Source organism: Sphaerodactylus townsendi, linkage group LG01, assembly GCF_021028975.2.
Source record: "Sphaerodactylus townsendi isolate TG3544 linkage group LG01, MPM_Stown_v2.3, whole genome shotgun sequence".
Classification (NCBI taxonomy): Eukaryota; Metazoa; Chordata; class Lepidosauria; order Squamata; family Sphaerodactylidae; genus Sphaerodactylus; species Sphaerodactylus townsendi.
Window position 1 is genome coordinate 12,279,674 of NC_059425.1, and position 25,985 is coordinate 12,305,658.

Sequence of the window (25,985 nt, forward strand, 5' to 3'; positions counted from 1 at the left end):
ACACACACACTCTGAAGCACTTAACCTCAAACCCCCTATCACCGTCCTGGGTCACGGGTGCTAAACAAACAGCAGGCACTAACCCAATAGGCCACGCACAGCATGCCGGGACCTAAAGGGATTTGGATTGGATTGGATAATCCCTGGATTTAGGCCTGGGCAAGGCAAAACAGGGGGTGTGGATGGGGGAGGGTTCCCCCACCCCGGAAGGTAGATTAGAACCCGGCAGCACCCAGAGAGATGCCTTCTCATCTCAGAGGGTGTGTACGCCGCCCATGTGGAGTAGAAGCGGCCAAAAGCCAGGGCAAAATCTTTTCTGCTATCCCTCGTGGAAGACTGAGCCGGCGCATGATTTTTCCTTCCGCCCCCTCCCAGCCCAGAAAGCAAACTCGCTACCCTGCAAAAACGAGACCACCGCCAGTGAATATTTTTGCTTGAAGACCTCGTGGAGTTACAACTCTAGGTGACAGAGATCAGTTCCCATGGAGCAAATGGATTGCTTGGGGAGTGGGTTTTGTGGCATTATGTCCCACTGAAGTCCCCCTCCCCAAATGCCTCCTTCCTGAGAATCCACGCCAAAATCACCAAGAATTTCCCAGTCCAAAGTTGGCAACCGTGCACCAGAATCCAAGAACCAAGATTCAGGGATATCTTGCCTTTAGAATTGGTTGGTGAATTTCCTTCCCTGTGGAAAAAAACAATGTCTGTGCATGCTCAGAGGCAACAGGTCCTAGGCAACAGAAATTATATAAAATGAAATGATATAAATGAAAGCCCACAACACAAATCATCTAAAACATTTTCAGTCCCCCTATTTAACATGATGTATGTCCGTGCTCACTCCTACGAAACGATTCCTGGCCGCCATTTTGTGATTTCCCCCTTTTTTGAGTTCTGTGTTGAACCAATGCTTCAGAGCGTCACAGCTGTGTGCTGCGATTCTCTGCATCTCGTATACTTGATGTATTGAAGATTGCCCCTCCAAAAACACCTTAAAAACTCCAAACAGAAATGATGCCAATGAACAGGCGACAGGGAACGGAGTGAGCTCAGACAATGTTGCTGTAGAGGAGGTCCTGGGACCACATAGAGGCATGGGGGAAAGTCTTAATGAGATTGCCCAGGCAACTGGAGACATTTTCAAAACATGTCAACCAAAGAATCATTTGAAAAGGACATTCATTTAAAATGTTTTGAGGCTGCAAATAAAACGTTTGGGAGTAAAAACAATGCGGAGCTCCACAGAGGAAATATTTTATTTCCTGCCTCTAAATGTTTTAAAAGGTTTGTGGGGAAAAAGTGCCACCGATGCAAAGGATTTCGTGGCCAGAATCGCGGCTGTTGTGGGATTTCCAGGTCGGGTGGCTGTGGTTGAGATGTTTTGGAAACATCTTTAGCTTATGCTGGGGAAAGGCAAAGAAACAATTGAATAAAATTAAATGAAAAATAAAAGGTGAGATTTGGGGAGGGGAGGGACAAAGGGGGTGTCATTCTGTAGAGGCCATCCTCCAAAGCAGCCATATCATCCAGGAATAGGACTGATCTCTATAAACTGGAGATCGGTTGTAATTCCAAGAGATTGTAATTCCAAGAGAGAGAAGATTGTAGAGAGAGAAGATTGTGATTCCAAGAGAGAGAAGTTGGCAACCCAGAGTGAAGCAAAACATAAATCCCAGCCCCCTTCTCTTTGCTAGAAAGGGAATGTGTTATGGGCTTGCTGGCCTTCCCCAGATGGCCGAAGGAAATTAAACCTGTGTCGGGATGTTAATAATCCCTATGTTAATCGTTAATCCTCCCAGCTAGATCGACAAGGGCCTCCGAGGAGCCGGCACAACGGAGAAGGGACTTTCGTTTTCTTTTCAGCACATTTTCTTTTTAGCGGACGGACTCTCTAGCTTGAGTTGCCATTCTGGGGTCAGCGGCATCCCCCCAGAGAAAGGAGTGGTCTTTTGCAACTTTAAGGCCTGGCCCCCTGACTAGGTATTAAGGCAGAAATTTTTTACAGCAAGGTTTTTCAGCAGTGGAATGGGCTTCCTAGGGAGATGGTGAGCTCCCCGTCACTGGCAGTCTTTAAGCAGTGGCTGGTCAAAGGTCCCTTCCGCACGTGCAGAATAATGGCCATGCTGGCAGGGGCTGATGGGAATTGTAGTCCATAACATCTTGAGTGCCAAAGGTTCGCCACCACGGCTCTAGGCCAATTGGCCATGCTGGCAGGGGCTGATGGGAATTGTAGTCCATAACATCTGGAGTGCCAAAGGTTCGCCACCACGGCTCTAGGCCAATTGGCCATGCTGGCAGGGGCTGATGGGAATTGTAGTCCATAACATCTGGAGTGCCAAAGGTTCGCCACCACGGCTCTAGGCCAATTGGCCATGCTGGCAGGGGCTGATGGGAATTGTAGTCCATAACATCTGGAGTGCCAAAGGTTCGCCACCACGGCTCTAGGCCAATTGGCCATGCTGGCAGGGGCTGATGGGAATTGTAGTCCATAACATCTGGAGTGCCAAAGGTTCGCCACCACTGCTCTAGGCTGATTCAGCATTCAGCAGGGGGCTGGGCTAGATGGCCTCTATAATGTGTAAAAGAGGACATCTCAGCAAGGAAGAGGAAAAAAATGTTCGTGCAGAAATCTCCAAAGTTTTCTGCGCAGGTTTCATGCATGGGAGCAGGGAAACAAACCCAGTTCACCAGATTAAAGTCCGCCGCTCATGTGGAGGAGTGGGGAACCAAACTCAGTTCTCCCGATTAGAGTCCACTACTGGTGCCTAAACTAGGGTTACCAGCCTCATGTGGCCTACAGATCCTCTGAAATGACAACTCATCTCCATCCAGCGTGGTGTAGTGGTCCTGTTTCCCCACTCCTGCACATGAAGCCTGCTGGGTGACCCTGGGCCAGTCACAGTTCTCTCTGAACTCTCTCAACCCCACCTGCCTCACAATGTGTCTGCTGTGGGGAGAGGACCAGAAGGTGATTGTAGTCCACTTTTCGACTCCTTAAAGGTAGAGAAAAGCAGGGTATAAAAACCAACCCTTCTTACACAGGACAGTGTCCAGTTTCTTTGGAGAAAATGGCTTCTCTAGAGTATGGACTCTATGGCATAATACCCAATTGAGGTTCCTTGAAGGGCAGTCATGGAGAAGATGGAATTGTTTTTTGCTATTTTCGGTTGCCCCGCAAAACCGGAGCTGAACCAACATGTTGGTATTAAATCACAAAAGTTTTCAGCTAAAAATTAGGAAGACCTGGAGGCCAGCATGGTGTAGTGCTTCAGAGGGGCAGACTCTAATCTGGAGAACCGGGTTTGTTTCCTTACTCCTCCACATGAAGCCCGCTGGGTGACCTTGGGCCAGTCACAGTTCTCTCAGAACTCTCTCAGTCCCACTGAGCTCACAGGGTGTCTGTTGTGTGTGTTGGGAGAAGGCAATTGTAAGCCCCTTTGAGGATCCTCATGGTAGAGAAAAGCTGGGTATAAAAACCAACTCTTCTTCCTAACAGAGCGGTTCCTCAGTGGAACGGGATTCCTCAGGGGCTGGTGGGCTCTCCTTCTTCGGAGGTGTCATGGAATGATTTATCGCTAGAGCAAAAGGGAAATCACACATGACTGTGAAAAGCATCTTGGGTCTTTGATCCTATGCAAAGGTGCCAGGATGCAACTTCAAAGGCCTAAATTACCTCATGGCCTGAACAGAGTTTTCCTGAGAGGGGGAAAACAAAGGTTTTCAGATTCCATCTTGAGATGTGGTCAGAGAAGCATCTCTGGGCCGTGGGTTCCCGGAATGGGGGAACAAAGAACCTCCAAAGGGACTGTATTCAGCTGAGCCATTTCTCTAATTGCATTTATGTTTTATTTCTTTGTTTTGAACTTTTACGATAAATCTTTTGAGAACTCAGCTGGTTGGAGTTATTGGAGAAAAGGACCCAGGTCTTTATTGAAACATGTGTTAGGTCAAAACTCCTTGGAATCAGCCGCTTGGCTGAGGACTTTTAAATTCTGGCTGCGAATTCACTTTCTCTCAGACTGTAATTCCCTGGTCCACCGTCTGCTCTCTGACACCCATTCCAACCCCTGGTTTTCCATAATTGAAGAAAAAATGGCCTCTATTGGACTGTCAGTGGATTCACTTTGCCCCTTGTCCTATTCAGAAGCTTATAGGAAATTAAAAGGTCAACTATTGGATAGAGAGTTCTCTACCCTAATCACTGCAGCCAAGAAACGTTCTCCCCCCTATATTTTTCTCTCCCATTTGAACGGGGGGCCACTTGGCACAATACCTGTATTGCTTAATAAACCCTGTTCAAAGGAGAGCCATAATGCTCGCCAGGTTTAATGTTATGCCTTCTGGCCTTGTTACTATTTGGGCAGATTCCCAATAAGCAAAGAAAATGGGCTAAAAGATTGTGCCCGTATGTAACGATGGCTCCAGCTTGAATCTCTGGCCCACCAATTACTCTCTAGCACTCGTCTCTAGATTCAAGGAAATCAGGGATCCAAGTATGTGAATCTTACTCCCTTTACATTTACCCCTATCTCCCTCGGATTTAACTACTAGATTACACCTACTCTTGTTGGACAACCCTGATCCTTCTCTCTGTATGACAGTGGCAGACTTTCTCCTGGAAATTACTAAACGCCAGTAGATTTCCTTCGACCTGTATTGTATATGCTTTTTAATCTGTTTTTTATTACTGTTGTACTGTTGTCTATGCCAATAAAGGCTTGCTTCATTATTGAAACATGTGTGGCTTTCCCAGGCTTGGTTTCAAGATAGAAGGTTTTAAAGCAGAGGCTACATGGCGATCTGACATCAGGGCTTACATTGTGAATTTAGGCAAATCGTGAGGAGGGGGGCAGGAAGAGGCAAATCATGGCTTGGCTCTTGTGGCCCTTTCTTCCGTGGCCAGGATAATGGAGTCAGGAAGGACTTTTCCTCCAAGCCAGACTGGACCAGTTTTTTTCTTGTTTGTTTTGCCTTCTTCTGGTCATAGATCAGAGGTCACTGGGGGGGAGGTAGTCGTGAATTTCCTGCACCGTGCAGGAGGTCGGACAAGAGTCCTATCCGGCTCCGTTTCCTCAAACCTCACCTTCCCTAGCCAACAAATTTCCCAGAATTTCCCAGTCTACCCCTGGTTTCATCTGTACAATGGATCTGCATCCCCTCTTCCTTACAAACAGATGTGTGCAGGTACATGTTGGGGATGCGTGGGTTCAGCATAACAGGTGAACAGGGTCAAAGACCCAGTGGCTGGAGACCACCTTCCAGCTGTGGCAGATAGCTTCATGTTCGCCACCTGCCTCACGGTGGCTGGCCCCGCCAGAGCTCCACGTTGCGGTGGAAACGGGCGAGGCAAGCCCGGAGCCTTTGGAAGAGCATCCCCGTGAGGCCGGGGATTATGCGCACGGGCCCACCCTTCCGCTGCGCTGGAAACTATATAATCCGTGGAGGGGGCCCCCGGATCAAAATTGTGCTGTGCATTACCGTGCATAGAAACCAATTATTGTATTGGGGGCGGGGAGGGGGGGCATTACTTAAATGATTGGAGATTTCAGCCCTCTTTGCAGGCTGAGCGGAGCCGTCTTTGCCTATTGTTAATCTCCTGTTCTTCGACGCTATTTTTAAATTTACCTCGTTTATTCTCCAAATATCCCTTTCATTATCTTACACACACACACACACACACACACACACACACACACACACACACACACACACACACACACACACACTGTCTTAGCGCGCACACACCTTTCCCAAGTCTCTGGTCATTGTTAATAGATATAAGTGATGATGTCAGCACGGTTCCTATGGCAACAGGATGGGTAAATTAGTTATGAGTGGGTGGTTGCCATGGAGTATATTCTCCCGTTGCCATAGTTACCGGGCATCTGCTCCTCTTTTTTCCCTCCCCCCCTTTTTTTGCTGGCAAAGATGACGAGGGGTTCAGAAGTTAACGACTTCTTTTATTAATTTGTTTCTCCGTTCCCGGCCCTCGCGAAAGGAGCAGGGAGCACGAATCCTGCACAGAAATCTTACGATAGATAAAAATGGGACAATGCCGTGTCATTTTGTTGTAAGAGCTGTTGGGGGGGGGGGGATTGAAACCTAACCACCAACGAGAAGGGATAGTTATAGATATATGCTAGGTTGTAGCCCACTAGCACCTTAGAGGCAAACAAGATTTTTTTAGGGGGGGGGGGTTACGCTTTTGACAGTCACACCTCTGTTCATCAGATAGCAAACCTTGACTCTGAAAAGCTTATACCATGGAAATCTCCTTGGTCTCTAGACCAAATCTTGCTCTAACACAATTATTCTCTGAAACTATCTTCATGGAAGCCCCTATTTTACAGAGTATGTTTGCACTCTGAACACGTGGATATCTTGTCGATTTTTAAGATGATATTGGACTCAAATCTAGCCACTCTTCTGCAGATCAGCACAGCTACCCACTGAATGAGGGATCTACCTACCTACCTACCTACCTACCTACCTACCTACCTACCTACCTACCTACCTACCTACCTACCTACCAACCAACCAACCAACCAACCAACCAACCAACCATCTATGGCCCCTTCCAAGCACATTCAATCCACTTTCACAATTGTTTGCAAGTGGATTTTGCTATTCCATACAGTAGAATCCAGCTTAAAAATGCATCGAAAGTGAATTGAAAGTGCATTATTCCGCATGTGCGGAAGGGGCCTGTCTGTCTTTCTATCATGTCTGTGTGTGTGTGTGTGTGTGTGTGTGTGTGTGTCTGTCTGTCTGTCTGTCTGTCTGTCATGTATGTATGTATGCATGTATGTAAGAATCTATCTACCGATGTAGCTACCTACGTAGCTACCTACCTACCTACCTACCTACCTACCTACCTACCTACCTACCTACCTACCTACCTACCTACCTACCTACCTACCTACTATCCCTACTCTCTGATGGGGCATATTTCTCTCTCCCTATCATTCCCAACCAAGCTCTCTCTGTGTGTCTGTCTGTCTGTCTGTCTATCATGTATGTATGTATGCATGTATGTAAGAATCTATCTACCTACGTAGCTACCTACCTACCTACCTACCAACCATCCCTACTCTCAGATGGGGCATATTTCTCTCTCTCTCCCTATCATTCCCAACCAAGCTCTCTCTGTCCGTCCGTCCGTCCGTCCGTCCGTCTGTCTAGGTATTGAGTACACCTTGAGTAAACCCTGACAGTAGCAACAAACCAACCCTCTGGCTTTGCCATCCCAGCACTGCGCAGACTGTGGATGGTGAACCCCTCAAGGTGCAGATCCACATCCTCTTTTGGGGACAGGAAACCTTGCAAGCCCAAAGCAAATCCTCGGCCCCAGAGGGATTGCCTTCCACCGGCCTGGTTTTGTGCTCTCCCTCCCCGCAACATCTCCAGTCCAGGCCCCAATGAAAAGGACCGAATTCCAGTTTCCCGCGGCGATATCATCTCTTTATAATTTTGCCTGGCTAAAAGAAAGCCCGGGGGTGGGGGTGGGGGGATGGGAATCATAAAAAAATCAGGAGTGGCGTACAGAGGGGGAGAAGAAGAAAGGGCGGCATGGAGGGAAACTGGTCCCTTTGCTGCGACGGTTGCTGTGGCAACGGGAGATAACCTGGCAACCAAGTCAAAGGAGGGAGGTGATGTGCCGAAAGATGCAGGGTACCTCAGGGATGGGCTCCCGATCCCCTCGCAGAGGCTGGGTGTGGGCTTGCACAGTGGGAAATTATAGCATTGCTGCTCCCCTCCTAGTTCCTCCCCTTGTAGACAATTTCACATGTCTCTGAGGCCCCTTCCGCACATGCAGAATAAAGCACTTTCAATCCACTGTCACAATTGTTTGCAAGTGGATTTTGCTATTCCACACAGTAAAATCCAGCTGCAAAGTGCATTGAAAGTGGATTGAAAGTGCATTGTTCTGCATGTGCGGAAGGGGCCTGAGCATTCATTACGGGAGTGAACTTCAGTTTCGGAAACACCTGGAGTTTTAAGGGCGGTGCCTGTGGAGGGTGAAATTTGGGGGGAAGGGAAGCTGGGAAATGCCATAGGGTACCAAATTTGCCACTTCCTTCAGGGGCGCTGACGTCATTGCCTGGTGCTCAGTTTTAATTCTGTAACTCCAGGCCCCATCTGGAAGCTGTGAATCCACCATGATATCCAAGGGGGCATGTCCAGTGGTGGGATCCAAAAATTTTAGTAACAGGTTCCCATAGTGGTGGGATTCAAACTGTGGTGTAGCGCCAATGGGGCTGGGCGGGGCACGACGGGGGCGGGGCTGGGCATTACGGGGACAGGGCATTCCTGGGCGGGGCTGTGGCAAGGACGCAGCCGCTGCGCCGGTCCTTGGGTGGGAAACGAATGCACGCAGGCACGGGCTGCCATGCACACCGGTGCACCTCCTGCTAGACTGCTTCAAGTTCTGCGCGCTACTGCTGAGAGGAAAATCACGTGGCAAAATCACCAATTAGTAACCCCCTCTCGGCACACACAAATAATTAGTAACCTACTCTCGGGAACCTGTGAGAACCTGCTGGATCCCACCTCTGGGCATGTCCCTCATGGGGACATGGCGATTTTGTCATGTGGGGTCCCCCCACCCGGCTTCTCCCATGGCCTGGTAACCCATGCCGGGGCGCTGCTCGCTGACCGAGCTGATTGCCGTGGCCACAGGCTGACTCCTGCTCCCCGCGGGGAGGCCGGGAAGGGCAGAAGCCTTCCTGCAGGGAGGCCAGGTGGCAGGGCTCAGTGGCCCAGGCGGGCACCGTGGCAGCAGGTCAGCCCAGGAGCCAGCCAGCCTGCCACTGCAGTGCCCATCCAAGCCCCCTTCCCCCTTGCTGTAAGTGGGGCGCAGGGAACTGGGCAGGGGGCGCAGGGAGCCAGTCATGCCCCAGGTGCCATTTAGGCTCGGTACGCCTCTGGACATCCTGGCAACCCTCCAGGTCAACAAGTCATTTTATAGCCTGCTCCGGATCTGAGGTTGCCAGCCTCCAGGTGGCACCCGGAGATCTCCCATTAGTGCAACTGATTTCCAGATGAACAAGGTTGGGGCCCTAGAGAGGACGGTTACTTTGGAAGCTGGGCTCTGTGGGATTGTACCCTGTTATGGCCCCTCCTCTAAACCCGCCCTTCCAAGCCTCCGTCCCCAACATCTTGAGATATTTCTCGACACAGAGCTAGCAGTGCTCTCCAGACATCACGGTAATGCTGGCAGAAAAAGCCCCCTTGTGCATCTTGGCGTTATTTCAAAGCTGCGTGGCTCGATGCGTGGTTTTTGCAAGCCGCCTGGAGCTCTGTACGGAAGGAAAGCGGTGAATCAATGTTTGAAATCAATATTTATTTGCTCGATCTGCGTCGTTGGATAGGTTGCTCTTCTGCCTTTGCAAGGAGCGCTTGAGGCCCGTCCTGGAAGCAATAAATAAACAAATCCTGAAATGATGCCGTCGGGCGAAGAGCTAAAATCACTGTACGATCGATATCATTAGCATTAAAACCGCAAGCAAGCAACAACTTCATTCAAAGCTTTCTGGAATAAAAAGTGTCCCCGTCTTACACCGCAAGGCACGTGAAGACAATGCCGGACGCCCCTCTTGTGGGAACTCTGCAGCCAATTATCGGAATATTCTTGGTGTCAGATACCTGGCTAGAGAATATGTATTACGGCACTCCTGGTCTAGGTTTGTCATCCTCCCAGGAGGGCCTGAAGATCAACAGGGATCTCAGGCAACCAAAAACAGGCCTTGGGTAAGGTGACCGGATGGTCACCTTCGCTAACCGGGACAGGAGCGCACTGCCTTCTGGGGCACTGCCGTTTCCCACCCTGTCACAGGGCGGGAAACGGCAGCACCCCAGAATGCCGTGTGCTCCTGCGGCTGCGCCTGAGGCTGCCGCACTGCCTTGCGCCCCAGAAGGCAGTGCGGCAGCCTTCCAAAACCCGGGACTTTGGGGGAAACCCGCGGGACGCGGGACAAGTTCGTTAAAGGTGGGAATGTCCCGCCAAAAGCGGGACGGCTGGTCACCATAGCCTTGGGAGAAAATGGCTGCTTTGGGAGGGGCGGGGTTCTGCGGCATTATACCCTGCTAAGGTCTCTCTCCTCTCCAAACCCTGCCCTCCCCAAGAATTTCCTAACCCAAAGCTGGCAACCCTACTGCTGGTTTCCGGCCCTGGGCGACCCTACAGGCACGAAGAAGTAACTCAACACAGAAGAGATCCCTGATGTGTAGCCATGTGGGAAGGGGCAGTCCCAAGTGTATTTTCGTTGGGGGTTTTCCTGACGGCCCTACCATATTATGCCACTCCATCCCCCCCCTGCCCCCAGGCTGTGCCTGCTTCATCGACAGAGTCCCCTGCACAGTACATTAGCGATCATAATCGATCGACGAGTCAATTAGCAGAGTGTTCGTTTACGCCGATGGCACCAGTAGAAGCCCTTAAAATCCCTCCCTGCGCGCGCTCGCCAGAGGCCAGGGGTCAGCGAGATTGGCGCAGGGCATCTCGGCCTCCTGGCAGCCTCTGTGTTGTTCTGACAATACTGGGGAAAGGGGGAATTTAAGCAGGGGACGGAGCCCACCCCCTGCAGCCCCCCAACACCCCTTTTTTGGAGGGGGTTAAACCCAAGTCGAGTCTGTGTCTACATTACAGGGAGAACCGGGTTCAATTCCAAGGCTTGCAACATTTCAATGGGTGGGACCATTCTGTTTCTGATACGGGAAAGGCCAGCCAGATTGTCCAAAAGCGTATTATTATTTTTTAAATACCAGCACTTCTAAATATCTGCAAGTGGCATCTCAGAAGAAAAGGCCTTCTTCTCCCCTCCGACCCTGTTCCTCTTTTTTCCCACTCGGGGTGGATCTAGGGTTCCTCACCACCAGGTGGGGCACAGAGATCTCCCAGAATTTCCACTGGTCTCCTCCAGACCACACGCATGGGTTCCCCAGAAGGAAACAGCTGCTTTGAAGGGGCGGAGTCTATGGCATTATACCAGGAGAGTGAATCCAACTCTGGCGCTTCAGATGTTCATGGACTACAATTCCCATCAGCCCCTGCTGGCATGGCCAATTCTGATGGGAATTGTAGTCCATGAACATCGGAAGCACCAGAGTTGGGCATCCCTTCTGAAACCCCTCCCCTCACAAACCACACCCTCCCCAGGTTCCACCCTCAATTAACCCTTAATTTCCCAATCCAGAGCTGTCAACCCTAGTGTTGTGTTTTACAATAAATCCTCCAGGCTTTGTAATCCAACTTTATTCAAGCTCAGCTAAGCACTCTAAAAACACTAACAGCTGCATGCATTCCTCTTCCTTACACACCTTCAATACCAGTCTCTTAAAGAGACATACACACTATACCACACCTAGCTGGCTGCCACCAATCCGTACTGGCAACCATGGCGCTTTTACCCCATGAACAGCAAGCATAGGCACCATACAACCTGATGCCAGCGTTGCCAACTCTAGCCTGGGAAATCCCTGGAGAGTTGAAGGTGGAACCTGGACAGAGCAAGGTTTGGAGAAGGGACAGACCTCCACAGGGTAGAATCCCATAAAGCCCAACCTCCAAAACAGCCATTTTCTCCAGGGGGAATGATCTTTGCCCTTTGGAGATCTTTGCCCTTTGGAGATCTGCTGTGGTTCTGGGGGATCGCCAGGCCTCACCTGGAGGTTGGGAACACAGCCTGATGTCCATCCTGCAGCGACACTAGCTAAGGTGATTATCTATTCCTGAACATTCTAGAGGCCGAGGATTAGTAACCCCCTCTCGGCACACACAAATTTAAAGTAAGTTTTCATCTTACTTTTTAGGCTGATACGTATTTAATTTAATTCTGTTAAATTTATTGGCTCCTGGCACACGCTTGTCTAATTCGTTTCTTTTCTTGCAAGCATAGGCTCCGCACAGGCAGAATAATGCACTTTCAAACTGCTTTCGATGCTCTTTGAAGCTGTGCAGAATGGCAAAATCCATTTGCAAACAGTTGTGAAAGTGGTTTGAAAATGCATTGTTTTGCGTGTGTGGAAGGGGCCTTAGAAATTGCAATTCTTTCAATGGGAGGGATACAGAATTCTAAGCAACTTCAACAATCTATATTTCCCCAGATTCTTTGAGAGAGGAAGCCCTGATAGGTTAATCTGGTATTTAAAAACGTGTTTTGTATCCCTACATTTGGTAGTCCCATATATGTTTTTGGCTATGCAAAGACTGTCAGCAGGGAGGGATGAGAGCGGCAGATCGAAATATCCTTTCTTTACATCTTCTACTTGTTTTATTTAAACTATTTTTGATAGATATCACTCTGGTCCCTTCCGCACACGCAAAATAATGTGTTTTCAAACCACTTTCACAACTGTTTGCAAGTGGATTTTGCTATTCTGCACAGCTTTAAAGAGCACCGAAAGCAGTTTGAAAGTGCATTATTCTGCATGTGCGGAATGAGCCTCTGTTGCTTATGGGGTTGGCTGTAATTTTTTTGCAAAACAAAGACTCCTTCCACACATGCAGAGTAATGCACTTTCAATCCACTTTCAGTACACTTTGCAGCTGGATTTTACTGTGCGGAACAGCAAAATCCACTTGCAGACAATTGTGAAAGTGGATTGAAAGTGCATTATTCTGCATGTGCAGAAGGGGCCAAAACAAAACACTAGATACAGTTCTAGAATTCTTTTTTTTTTAAATCTGAAACGTATAAAAACTAGCCAATGATTTCATCACAAAAACGAAGACGTAAAAATAACAGCCGTTTGCAAAATGATGTCTGCCTGTAAGCTTGGCCGGGCAGAATGATTTCCCTCGCTCCCTCCAGATGGCAACAGGAAAAGCCTGGCAGATTTCCCTCGGGAGGGGTTTCTGTAATCCAGGTGTCCTCGTGGAAAGCGCCCTATTTTTAGTGGAAGATAACTCCCTGTGGATAATGCCAGCGCCTGAGGCAAATTTCTGCCAGCAGATTCTAATTCACAGGAAAAGTTGTGTGTGAGAAAAGCCGTTCCCTAAGGAGTCCCAGACCTTAGCTGCAGTGTGAGGCTTGAGAAACTGTCAACATTTTAGCCCAGAAACACGCTTGGGTACCTGGCGAAGACTGAATAGAATAGATGTTAGGCGAGTCCTTGAAGTTGGCTTGTGGTTAAAGCGGAGCACCTAGAAGCTTCCGAACCGTCATCAAGGATGGCCCTACAAGGAGCGTTCTGCAGCAGTCAGTTTTCAGACTGTAGCAACCAAGAAGGGGCCTCCGGAAAGGGACACCACTAGAGTGGAATAATGCATCCAAGAGGGTTTCCAGGCCGAGAGAGTGTCCTTCACAACTTGCTGTATCATTTGGACCTAGATTGTTCAGCTTGCCCTCAATATAGGTGGGGGGATGAGAAGAAGGGTTAGGAAACTCCTGATTTGGGGATGGAGCCTAGGGAGGGCAGGGCCTCTCTGGGGTACAATGCTATAGAGCTCAACCTCCGAAACATCCATTTTCTGTTGGGGATCTGATCTCTGAGAACCAGTGTGGTGTACTGGTTAAGAGCAGGCGGATTCTAATCCGGACAACTGGGTTTGATTCCCCACTCCTCCACCTGGAGTGTATGGAGGCTTATCTTTGGGTCCCTATGAACCTCAGATGTGTTTCCCAAGGCTTCCTGACATCCCCTGCTGCTGGGTGACCTTGGCCTGGCTCAAGCAGGCTCCTCTCTTCAGAATCCCTTCTCAGCCCCACCTCCACCTCTTTCAGCAAGGTGTCAGTTGCGGGGAGAGGAAGGGAAAGGAGCTTGTCAGCCACCGTGAGTCTCCTTACAGGAGAGAAAGGTGGGACATACACCCAAACTTGTCGTCGTCTTCTCTGTAATCTGGAGATCAGTGGTAATTCTGAGGGATCTCGCAGTCCCTCGGTGAGCATGCCTCGCCTTCTCTAGATCGAGATTTGGTTCAGTTCTCTTTTCTAGCACTCTGGCCATCATTTCTGGAGGACCGCGTCGCACCTGATGGCGAACGAGAGGAGAAAAGGAGCAGGAGGTCACCAGGGCAGTGGCGTAGTGGCAGTGGGACTGGGGGTGTGACACCCCAGGCACGAGCCGGTGCAGGGGTGTGGCGGGGTGTTCTGGGGCGGGGGTGGCGGGGGTGGGGGCGCAAGGCACATGCATGCCCTGAGCGCAGTTTCCCCTTGCTCTGCCCCTGCACCAGGGTTCCTGTGAAGCTGCCCAGCAAACCCTGAAATCGCCTTGCCCAAATGCCCCAGGCCCTGCCGACTGCTGAGGCCTTTGCAAAAAGAATTTCTCCCTTGCCTTCTTGGTCTCTTTCCCCCTCGTCCTCTGTGGCTAGGTATTTTGAGGACCTCGCTGGCCTCCCCCAGCGCTGCCTCCCTTTAAGATGATTACAAATGCTTTTACTGAGAAAGGCCCGAGCTGCCTGCTGAGATAATCTTACCCTTTCTAATCCTGCGAGCAGCAGAGAGCCGTTTTGGGGGCAGGCTTTAACTTCCGCTGCTGACAGAGGCTTCTTTGGGGAGAGGCGTGGGGGTGGGGCGCAGAAGAAGAGGAGAGATGGCAGGTTGGACGTCCCGAATAACTTCTGATAACCACTGAAATGATGCAACTCAAACTTTCTTGGAAGTCGTAAGTATCCTCATCTGATGTAAAAATCCCCATCCTCTGCTCCTCAATCTCATCCACATAGGCATAGCAAAGTGGGGCCGGGGGCCTACAGCCCCGGTCATTGCTTCCTGGGGTTGCGCGGAGGGGCACATTGCACAGCCATGCCCCCCCCCCCCACAACAGCACCCCAGCCTCAAACTCTTTGTGGTGTTTGGGGCAGGGGCATAGTTGACCACCGGCCAGTAGGGTTCGCCCCACCCCAAACTCCACATGGAGCTCGGGAACAGGGCCAACCGGGTGCACCCCACTTCCAAACTCCATGTGGAGTTCAGGAGAAGCACAGGCCCATTTGATCTCAGTCTCAGCTTGCCCAGGTCCCATGCCTCTGTGAGGCCAGGACCAAACTGAGCAACTCAGACCTGCATACCTGAGGGACCACCTCTCCCCATATTGCCCCGGTAGGCCCCTCTGCTCCTCGGAGGGGGACCTACTCATGATCCCTGGCCCAAAAATGATCAGGCTGGCCTCGACGATGGGCAGGGCCTTTTCAGCCCTGGCCCCTACCTGGTGGAACAGGCTCCCTAGGGAGATCAGGGCCCTGCAGGACTTACAGAGTTTCCATAGGGCCTGCAAGACGGACCTGTTCCACCAGGCGTTTGGCCAGCCTGGTTAAAAATACATCTACCGTGTCATCTGGCCTCCCGTGGGCACAAGGGGGGAAGGGGGGTAGCCAGACGCCAGGCGCATTTTTAATGGGTTCTGTTTTTATTTGATATTTAAATTATGTTTTAATGTATGTTTTAACCTGTTGTGAACCGCCCTGAGCCCTCAGGGGGAGGGCGGTATATAAAACTAATAATAAATAATAAATAAATAAATAAAATAAGCTAGGGCCCTACCAGCTACAGCTTTACACTGTTGGCTCCAGACCCATAGGCGGAGCTTGGGGCGGAGCCAACAGTATAAAACCTGAGCGGGTCAGCCCCAGCTGTTCAGTCTGGTCCTGGCCTCAGTGAGGCTTTGGTCAAGCTTGAAATTGGAGGCTAGAAACCTGCAATTTAAAGCTGGACCCAGACGGACTGAGGCCAGCATCAAATGGGCCCCTGCTACTCCCAAAGTCCCTGCGGAGTTCAGGGGCAGGCAAGTTATGCCCCTGCTCATCAGGTCTTGGAAGCTAAGCAGGGCTTGCTCTGGTTAGGACTTGAATGAGAGACCACCAAGGAGGTCCAGAGTCACCACATGCAGGCAAGCAATGGCAAACCAAACCTGGGCAATTCCCCAATGGCAGAGTCGACCTAGGTTCGACCTAGGTTCATTCCGGCAACTCCCCACTGCTGCTGAGTTCTACCTGGGTTCGTTTCAGTTCTGCCCCCCTCAGAACTGGAATTTCTGATTCCAGTTCTGAGGTACAGCTTTTTCCCTGAACCTAGGTTGAACTCAGTTGGAAGCTAGACAGTGGGGAATTGTCCGTGGTGACTCTCCTGTTCAGCCAGTCAAGAGCTGTGTTTTGGGCTTGCGCAGAGTTGCGGCGGGAAAAGCGTGCCTTTTTTATTTTAACTGCTATTTCCGAAGCTACGATGATGCGACCATGGTCTTAGTCGTTAAATCTATGTATCTACATTTTGGCGCCAATTCTATGTAGAAGTTGTGATGTATGCTAAAACTTTTTCTTTTAAAATGCTGACATCAGTATTCTTCACGTTTCCCACCGTAAAACAAGAGCCAATCGGGAACGAGGAGTGAAAGAGGTACCGAAGATGATCCCGCCCTCTGAGCTCGTTTCCAGTTGAACTCAGTTGCTGTGGGGAGTGACGAGAGTCGACCCTAAGTCAGTACCAGTTAAAGGAACCGTTTCAAACCTAGGTCGACTCTGCAGTGGGGAATCGCCTTCTGTCGGTCTTGTGCCTTGAAAACCCCACATGGGGTCATCATATGTTGGTTAAGCTGGAGTGACAAGGGGAGTGACAAGGGGAGTGCCTCAGAGGAGTGACAAGGGGAGTGCCTCAGAGATCCATCCTGGGATCTTTCCAGAGATCTGTTTTTATAAATGACTTGGACGAAGGAATGTGGGGGGGAGAGATGCCCATTTAATTTTTCAGATGATACTAAATTGGGAGGGGTTGAAAATACAGTAGAAGACAGACTCAGAAAGATCTTCTTCTGTGGCCAGGGATCAAACCGGAAGCAGTTAGGGTAGGTGGTGCTCCATAACTCCGTGTTTCTTCAGATATCATGGACTACAATTCCCATCAGCCCCTGCCACCATGGGAATTGTAGTCCATGAACATCTGGAGGGCCACAGGTTGCAGACCCCTGAGCTAGGGCTTACCAGCTCCAGCTTTATACTGTTGGCTCCACCCCCATAGGTGGAGCTTGGGTTGGAGCCAACAGTATAAAAACGGAGGGGGTCAGCCCCAGCTGCTCAGTCTGGTCCTGGCCTCAGTGAGTCTTCGGTCAAGCTTTACTTATTTAGGAATTATTTCTATGATAAGCCACTTTGACTTCTGCAAGAGAGAAGGGCAGCAAATAAATGCTTGAAATAAACAACTAAATAAATCTCCGTGACGTTGCAATGTTTTTTGCCTTGCTGGCATCTGTCATGACCCGTCCCTAGCCTTTGGGGGAGGCAGAATCAAAAAGCTTTAAAAAGCACAATAGAAGCAACAATGATAAAACCCACAAAAGTAATAATTTGAGTTTTAAAAACTTAGATGGATATCCGTGTTGCGCGTGTGCAAGAAACCAAGAGAGGCAGCATGGTGTCGTGGTTATGAGCGGTGGATTCTAATCTGGTGAGCTGAATTTGTTTCCCTGCTGCTCCACAGAAAGCCTACCTTGGGCCAGTCACAGTTCTCTCAGGACTCTCTCAGCCCCGCCTACCTCACCAGGTGTCTGTTGTGGGGAGGAGAAGGGAAAGGAGCTTGTAAGCTGCTTTGAGACTCCTTACAGGAGAGAAAGGCAGGGTATAAATCCAAACTCATCTTCTTTAAAAAAAACACACACATACAATTCACAATTTGAGTTTAAAAACTTAGGTGAGCAGCCAGGTCCTTTGTTGGTCATATAGATGCCCCTGGACTGAAACATTTTTTTTCAAATCAGGACTGCCAATAATCAAAGCTAAATCAACCAAGCGCAGTCCTCAATAAAAATGCCTTCAAGGGCCCCCTGCAAATCAACAACCCGGAGACTCGGTGCACTTCCTCGGGGAAGTTGTTCCAAAATTGTGGGGCTTCCACTGAAAAGGCCATCTCTTGTGAGCTCTTGTGGGCTCAATGAAAGGAAGATATCCTGCATGCTCAGAGGCGCCCTTGTTTTTTAGGGTGCTATGCCTTGTTTCTGGCACTTGTTGCTGGGGGAGAATGAATCTTGGTATGTTGTGATTCACATTCTGTCCTAAGCAGTAAAGGAAATCCACTTCCTTCTTTCTACCCCCCCACCCCCAGTAAAAAAAAAATCACAGAAGGAGCTATAGCAAGGTGAATAGTAAGAAATTGGGAGAATTTCCTTTACAGCATAGAAAGAGGTGGTAGAATGTTCTGGTTAAAGAAGATGAAGAAGAGTTTGGATTTATATCCTGCTTTTCTCAATTCTAAGGAGACTCAAGGTGGCTTACAAGTTCCTTTCCCTTCCTCTCCCCACAACAGACGCCTTGTGAGGCAGGTGGGGCTGAGAGAGTTCTGAGAGAACTGTGACTGGTCCAAGATCACCCAGCAGGTGTCATGTGGAGGAGCAGGGAATCAAACCCAGTTCTTCAGATTAGAGTCCACTGCTCTGAACTACTGCACACCTGTCCCCTTGGTACTGGCCCAGGGACCATTTTCATCTCTTTACCCTTTTATCTAGAGCTCTTCATACCGTGTTTTAACTCGTCTCCAAACCCGTCACTTATCCGAGTTTGACAGGGGATGGGGGTGATAAATAAGAGGGGAGCAGGCACAGCAGTGGCGTAGTAGGTTAAGAGCAGGTGCATTCGAATCTGGAGGAACCGGGTTTGATTCCCAGCTCTGCCACTTGAGCTGTGGAGGCTTATCTGGAGAATTCAGATTAGCCTGTGCACTCCCACACATGCCAGCTGGGTGACCTTGGGCTAGTCACAGCTTTTCGGAGCTCTCTTAGCCCCACCTACCTCACAGGGTGTTTGTTGTGAAGAGGGAAGGGCAAGGAGATTGTAAACCCCTTTGAGTCTCCTTACAGGGAAGAAAGTGGGGATATAAATCCAAACTCTTCTTCTTTTTTCCATTCAAAGAGGCTGAAGTTGGGTTCAGTCCAATCCATAAGGGATTGTTCCTTGTACACATTCTGAGAGTATTTTCTGCCAAAAGGACTTCGCGTCATCTGTTACTGGAAGCCGGGATCTCTTGGATCGTTCCTGCAGGATCGCTTTGCCTCTTTTCTGGCTAGCAAAACAGTTCCTTCGATTCCTGCAAAAAGTGTTCCGTCAAAATAATTATTTCAGATCAGAACAGCTCTGCGAGAAGGGACTCCTCCGCCCTTCTATTCCTAAAAAAGGTTTGCTCCCGTTTCTGAGAGTCCATTCTCACATCCCCGTCTCCTTCTCCTTGCAGATGAACCGGCCAATACAGGTGAAACCAGCGGACAGCGAAAGCAGAGGAGGTAAGCCCACTGTCGTTGGTGTTTGGCGGTGGGGTGGTACAGTCCAAACCAAAGTTTACAACATTGTTTGACTGTGAGGCTGCCGATTCTGAACAGGGTCTCATTCTCCTAACGGTCTCGTCCCTCTTTAAAGAAACAAAACTGGACGTTCAAATCCCAAGGTTTGGCTGTTGGGGGTTTCCTGGGTAGTTTGGCCGCGGTCTGGTCGTTTTAGCTTCTAACATTTCCCCGGCACCTATAGCTGGTATCTTCACATGCCTCTGACAATGCCAGCCATACATTATTATTTTTTAATTATTATTATTATTATTATTTATTTTATTAGACTTTTATACCGCCCCATCCCCGAAGGGCTCTGGGCGGTGCACAGCATATAAAATACAATATAAAATGATAACATATAAAAGCAGCGATAAAAATTTCCAATTCTTATTCCAAATTTAAAAGCTCAAAATTTGAATTTAAATTTAAGTGTAAGGTGGCGTACCAGCAATCTAATTAACATAAGCAAGTCCCTCCCTCCCCACGGAAAAAAAGGGAGGTACATAGTCTCATTAGATGGTTACATGGCCCAGGTGTTAAGGGCCAGTGGGGCCAAAGCACTCATTAGGCTGCTGAAAGTTCCTCCAAAGCGCCTGGTGGAACAGCTCCGTCTTACAGGCCCTGCGGAACTTCCCAAGGTCCCGCAGGGCCTGGACAGCTGGAGGGAGAGCGTTCCACCAGGCCGGGCCCAAGGCCGTAAAGGTCCTGGCCCGTGTGGAGGCCAGCCGCATTGCCGAGGGGCCAGGGACCGCCAGTAGGTTGGCCTCCACCGATCGGAGAGGCCGTGCAGGGACATATGGGGTAAAACGTTAGGAGCAAAAGCTACCAGACCACGGCCGCACAGCCCGGAAAACCCACAACAACCAGTTGATTTCGGCCATGAAAACCTTCGACAATACCAAGAGGGGTTCTCCAGAGATAGATGTTTGCACGGGCCAGTTGGTGGGTTGGATTTTCCCATGTGCAACTTCTTATTTCCGTCTCCAGAAGACAGGAAACTGTTTGTGGGCATGCTGGGTAAACAGCAAACAGACGAGGACGTCCGGAAAATGTTCGAGCCCTTTGGAAGCATTGACGAGTGCACGGTACTCCGTGGTCCCGACGGCACCAGCAAAGGTAAGCAAGAGTGGGCCTTCCACTGACTATTGACAGGGAATCCTTGCTCTGGGCAGTAGCTTAAGGCAGCTTGGGCAAGGAGGTCTGATGCCATATAAAGTGAGAGGGATTGTGGTTTCCCGTGGAAGCATCTGTGAGCCAGCGTGGCATAGTGGTTAAGTGCACTCTTATCTGGAGAACTGGGTTTGATTCCCCACTCTGCCACTTGAGCTGTGGAGGCTTATCTGGTGAACCAGATTAGCTTGTGCACTCCAACGTGTGCCAGCTGGGTGACCTACCGTAGTCACAGTTCTTCAGAGCACTCTCAGTCTCACCCACAGAGGGTGTTTGTTGGGGGTGGGGGAAGGAGATTGTCAGCCCCTTTGAGATCCCTTACAGGAGAGACAGGGGGATATAAATCCAAACTCTTCTTCTTCTCTTCTTTGCAGACAGAAGGACTCTGGTTTGATCCTTGAGGGATCTCAGGAAGTTGAGGGATCTCAGGAAGTTTATAAGTGCCTAGTTGAGGGATCTCAGGAAGTTTATAACTTTAGGGAGCTGCCACCAGTCAGACAGGATCCTGCAGAGCTACGTGGAATGATACCGTGACTCTGGGTGATGCCGCACAGGCAAAATATAATGAGTTAAGGGTTTTGGAAAAAGTGTTATGGGGGAGACATTCCCACAGAACCCGCCCCTCAAATGCTTCTAACCCGTGTTATTTTGCTGAACCCCGGGTTAAATGAAAGTTACTAAATTAACAACATTTCCCCTTCAACCTGGTTTTCACAGGCTTTCTGCTTGCCTGTTCAAAATACCCTGTTTCCCCGAATATAAGACATCCCCTAAAAATAAGACATAGTAGAGGTTTTGCTGAAGTGTGAAATATAAGGCATCCCCCAAAAGTAAGACATAACAAAGTTTTTGTTTGGAAGCATGCCCGACGAACAGAACACAGAAAAATAAGACATCCCCTGGAAATAAGACATAGCACATCTTTGGGAGCAAACATTAATATAAGACACATATATTCGGGGAAACACGGTATGGCCAGCAGAAAGTGTTTTTAAACCCCCCCCCCCCCCCGCTTTTCCATCCACCATTATGGTGGATTCTATAGGCAGCCGCCATTAGAGTGAATTCTCCAGGTGGCTGCCATTTTGTCCCGATATGCTTGTAAGGGGATTTGCCCGATATGCTTGTAAGGGGATTCTCGGATGCGTGTTTCGCAGGGAAACAAAGCGTTTCTTGTGCGAATCGTCCCGCATCTTGTGGCCAGGCTCCTGGTGATCCCGGATGGTCCTTGCCCCCGCCGTGCAAACGGTGAGACAGGCAACATGGGTTCATTTAACCCCCACCTGTGTTGCTTATGCAGAAGGGACCTCTGACTCACAGAAGAATTTCCATAGGGTTGCTAGGGGCCTTGTAACCAGGCCTTTCCCTGGACAGAGGAAATGATGGGGGCATCTCTCCCAAAGCTGGCTGGCTTCCCTCCCTCTTGCTGCCCCCCCCCTCCGTCTTTTCATCTTTAAGTCAGGGATTGGGGTGTAGTAGCCTACCCTCTAATTGTTTTAGTCAGTGCTATCTTATAAGAGTTTTATCATTTGTACGCTATGATTTCATATAAATCTACGTCGTTAGCTGCTCTGAGCCTTCTCCGGCAAGAAGAGTAGGATATTAAATCTGATAATAATGATGATAATATTAATCAATGGGAATGTAGAAGAAAGAGAACACTTAAAACGAAAAATAAGGCCTTGGCTACTTACATGGCCTTACAGTTCCCTATGATTCCTAGAACTACCTAAAAGCGCCGAAGGTAGCTCTACCAATTGCCAGAAACTCTGTGGTAAGACCAACATAAAGTTTCTGCCAGACGCAAGGCCGGCAATGCCTTAGAATCGAACAGCCTCCCATGCAAATCACAGGCTTAGAAGTATGCAAACTGAATGCTGATTCCATTTATTGACTTGCTGCTCTCCCAATGCTTCAAGCAGGCAGTTTTTAAAGTCTTACATGTGTATTTGTTGAGTTCAATGCACATTTGTCCGCTTGTTAAACCAAAATCAATAGCTGAAAAACTGTTCCCGAGAAAGGGATGGGGGTTTCGTGACGGTACCGGCTCTGGCCAATCAGAGCTGCGCACAGCTGGCTTCCCCTGCCATCAATAGAATGGGTTTCCCCCCTGGGCTTAATCAGGAAGAGAAGGAGGCTGGTTTGCTCAAAAGGTGTGTGAGCTTCAGCAAACTCCCCCACTCAGGTAACCATGTGATTGGTTCTTGGCTAGTAGCTTGGAAACACTCAGATGTCTGTCTTTCTACTCCCCTGCCAGGCTGTGCCTTCGTGAAGTTCCAGACACATGCAGAAGCGCAGGCAGCCATTAATACATTGCACGGGAGCCGCACATTGCCGGTGAGAGCTTTGGGGTGTGGGATGGAGGTGGGGGGGCGGGGGAATTTAACCCCAGCGGCCGATGCCCAGAAAGTCCCTTCCCTTTGAACTCCACCCTTGGCCATGGGAAATTCTTCTCGGGGCTCTGCTGCCTCCTGATGGACACCGCTTGCTACTGCGCCTTCTCAAAAGTTTAAACCCAAGAGATTTGCATTGAAAAAGCCGGGGAGTAGAGAGCCATTTTGCTTGGTGTTACCAGTCTTTTGTAAAGACCAGCACGTGACCATATTTATCCAGATACCTTGGACGGCGTCTCTGCTGCTGATTCCTCTGCCCCAAGTTTATGGATTGAGGCCTAAAAACGACTCGCCCTGGGATGATCTTTAAATATATATATTTATATATATATATATATGGGATTATCTTTAAATATATATATTTATATATATGGGATGATCTTTAAATAAATATAATATATAAGGTGACAACCCCCAGTTGTTATAATAGTGGATAGGAATGTGCTGAATTCAGATTGGATGTTAAATGTGACACTCTGGAAATTCACAGTGCAGGTTTGCAAGCCAGTAGGGCACAGGTGTCAAATTTGTATCTCCAGGATGTTATGACTCAGCAGTTCCTTATCATCCCCAGCCAGCATCATGCTGGCAGGGGATGATGGGAACTGTAGTCCATAACATCTGGAGGGCCAAGAGTTTGACACCTATGCAGCAGGGTGTCCCCTTCTCAAAAGAGTCCATCTAAGGTCGGCAAGATGTTTATTGGCATTCTGAATGCATTTCAGCTGAATCAATCCCAGGAGAAAGGCAGCGCATTCCTCCGTTTCAGAAAATCCTTTATTTGTGGGGGTCACATCAGCAAGCCCTCATCTAGATAGCCCGGGCTAGCTGATCTTTTCTTGTCTCAGAAGCTAACCAGGGTCGGCCCTGGTTGGTATTTAGATGGGAGACTGCTGAGGAAGTCCAGGGTTGTTATGTAGAGGCAGGCAGTGGTAAAACTACCACTTTTCTTCTCTTGTGTTGATCTGGATCAGGGGTCGGCAACCTTTAGCACCCAAAGAGCCACTTGGCCCCGCCTCCCCAAGCCCCGCCCCTGGCCTCCTCCTACCTTCAGCCAAGCAGGCGGAATAGACAGTGGCGGCGACGTCAACGACGGCAAGTTGCACTTGGGACCTCCTTCCCTGCGCCCACTTTCCTTCCTTCCTCTGGCGTCTTTTCCTCTCCTTCCCAGGCGCCAGATGAGGGAAAGAGGGGAAAGGATGCCGGAGAGAGGAAGGAAGGAGGGGGTGGGGAAGGAGGTGTGCTCGTCGCGTCTCAAGTGCTACTTGCCGTCGTTGGCGTCGCCGCTGCAGAGCCGCAGTACGAGGACGAAAGAGCCGCATGCGGCTTTGGAGCCACGGGTTGCTGACCCCTGATCTGGATGATCCGAGCTAGTGGGATTTCCCGTCTTGGAACCTAAACAGGGTTGGCCCTGTTTCGTACTCGGATGGGAGACCCTGCAAGGAAGTCCAGACTTGAGAGCCAGCGTGGTATAGTGGTTGAGAGCAGGTGGATTCTAATCTGGAGAACTGGGTTTGATTCCCCCACTCCTCCATCTGAGCGGCAGAGGCTTATCTGGTGAACCTGATGTGTTTCTGCACTCCCACATTCCTGCTGGGTATCCTTGGACTTAGTCACAGTTCTCTCAGAACTCTCTCAGCCCCACCTACCTCACAAGGTGTCTTTTGTGGGGAGAGGAGGGGAAATGAGCTTGTAAGCCCCCTTGAGTCTCCTTACAGGAGAGAAAGGTGGGATGCAAATCCAAACTACTACTACTACTACTACTACTATTACCACTACCACTACCACTACCACTACCACTCTTCTCCTCCTCCTCCTTCTCTCCCTCCTGCAGAGGAAGGCAATGGCAAATCACTGCTCAACATTTCTTGTTTTGAAAGTTCTAACAGGTCATTCACTGGATTGCAAACACACACACATATCAGCAAGGACAATTCCAACATTGATCCCTGGAAAACCCTAGTCCTCTACCAATGAATGTATTCCTAGGGCCAGTTTTGTGCTGCCCCAATTAAGGTGTGCTTACCACTTCCTATGCAATGGACACTAGCTGGGTCAAATCAAGCTGAAGGGCTTTTGAACCCCACCCCCCAGGTAAATGACTTCACTGTATCCACCCTCATGGCAAGGAAGTCACCAACCCCCCTGCCTCCCCTGCAATACAGGAATATTGATGCTCTCCCCACCCCCACCCCCACCCCCCGCCACACAATGTGGATAGTCTGCTCAAACCTATAGTTGCCAGCTCCAGGTGTTGGCTGGAGATCTCCTGGGATTACACCAGATCTCCAGGAGACAGAGCGCCTTTCCCCACTTACCTTAAGCCCCATGCTACTCTCCTCAAGTAGCGCGGGGTCCCCCTGAACTCCCCACGACAGGGGCGGCGACAGCGCAGCCGCCCCGACGCTGCCGCTGTCACGCCCCCTCAGCGCATGGCATCCCTGGCGCTGGAGAAAACGGCGCCTTTTGATGACCCCGCGCACGCGCCAGGGATGCCGCACACTGAGAGCAGCACGCAGCATAGGGTGGATCGTGGAGAGTGGGGAAAGGCCCAGAGATCATTTTCCCTGGAGCAAATGGCTGCTTAGTCAGTTGGACTCTATGTAAAATTGCCAAGCTCCTCCTTGTCAACTAGTGGGGGGGGGGGGCGGGGGAAAGGGAATTTACCAGCTGTAAACTGAGGCCTTGGCCTCAGTTGTTGGCGACACATCAACATAACTTCCAGCGCTCACCGAAAATGATATCACATTGGGAGTGGGCACCTACACCCAAATGATATCACATTGGGGCTATGCTCTGGTATTCGGGCAAAAAACTATTGTAGAAGCTGTTTGTACCATAGAGTTTTTGCCCAAACACAAAGTGCCCACGCATTGCAGGCAATGTGATGACATCATTTCCGGTGAGCTCCAGAAGTGATGTCAACGCGTCACCAACAACTGAGAGCCAGGCCTCAGTTTGCTGCTGGTAACTCCCCCTGCTGGCCAAATGAATGATGCCAGGGAGAGGAACCCCAGTGTGGGGGATTGCCCGTCTCCAAGGGGATATGGCAACCCTAGCGCTATGGCGTTATACCCCATTGGCAAACCCTGCCCTTCTCAAAGCTCTGTCACATTAATGTCCAGGTATTTCCAGATCTAACCTGGAGTTGGCAATCTTATACTTCACTTCAGCTGACCT

At 49.7% G+C, this 25,985-nt stretch overlaps 1 protein-coding gene across 1 annotated transcript in view; it reads left to right on the plus strand.

The window, feature by feature from the left end:
• CELF3 (CUGBP Elav-like family member 3) overlaps positions 1 to 25,985 on the plus strand; it is a 122,424-nt gene that overhangs the window by 71,646 nt on the left and 24,793 nt on the right. The window contains 3 exon segments of the mRNA XM_048511020.1: positions 19,152 to 19,200; positions 20,230 to 20,358; positions 22,670 to 22,749. Of these exon segments, the coding sequence (XP_048366977.1) occupies positions 19,152 to 19,200; positions 20,230 to 20,358; positions 22,670 to 22,749 (258 nt within the window).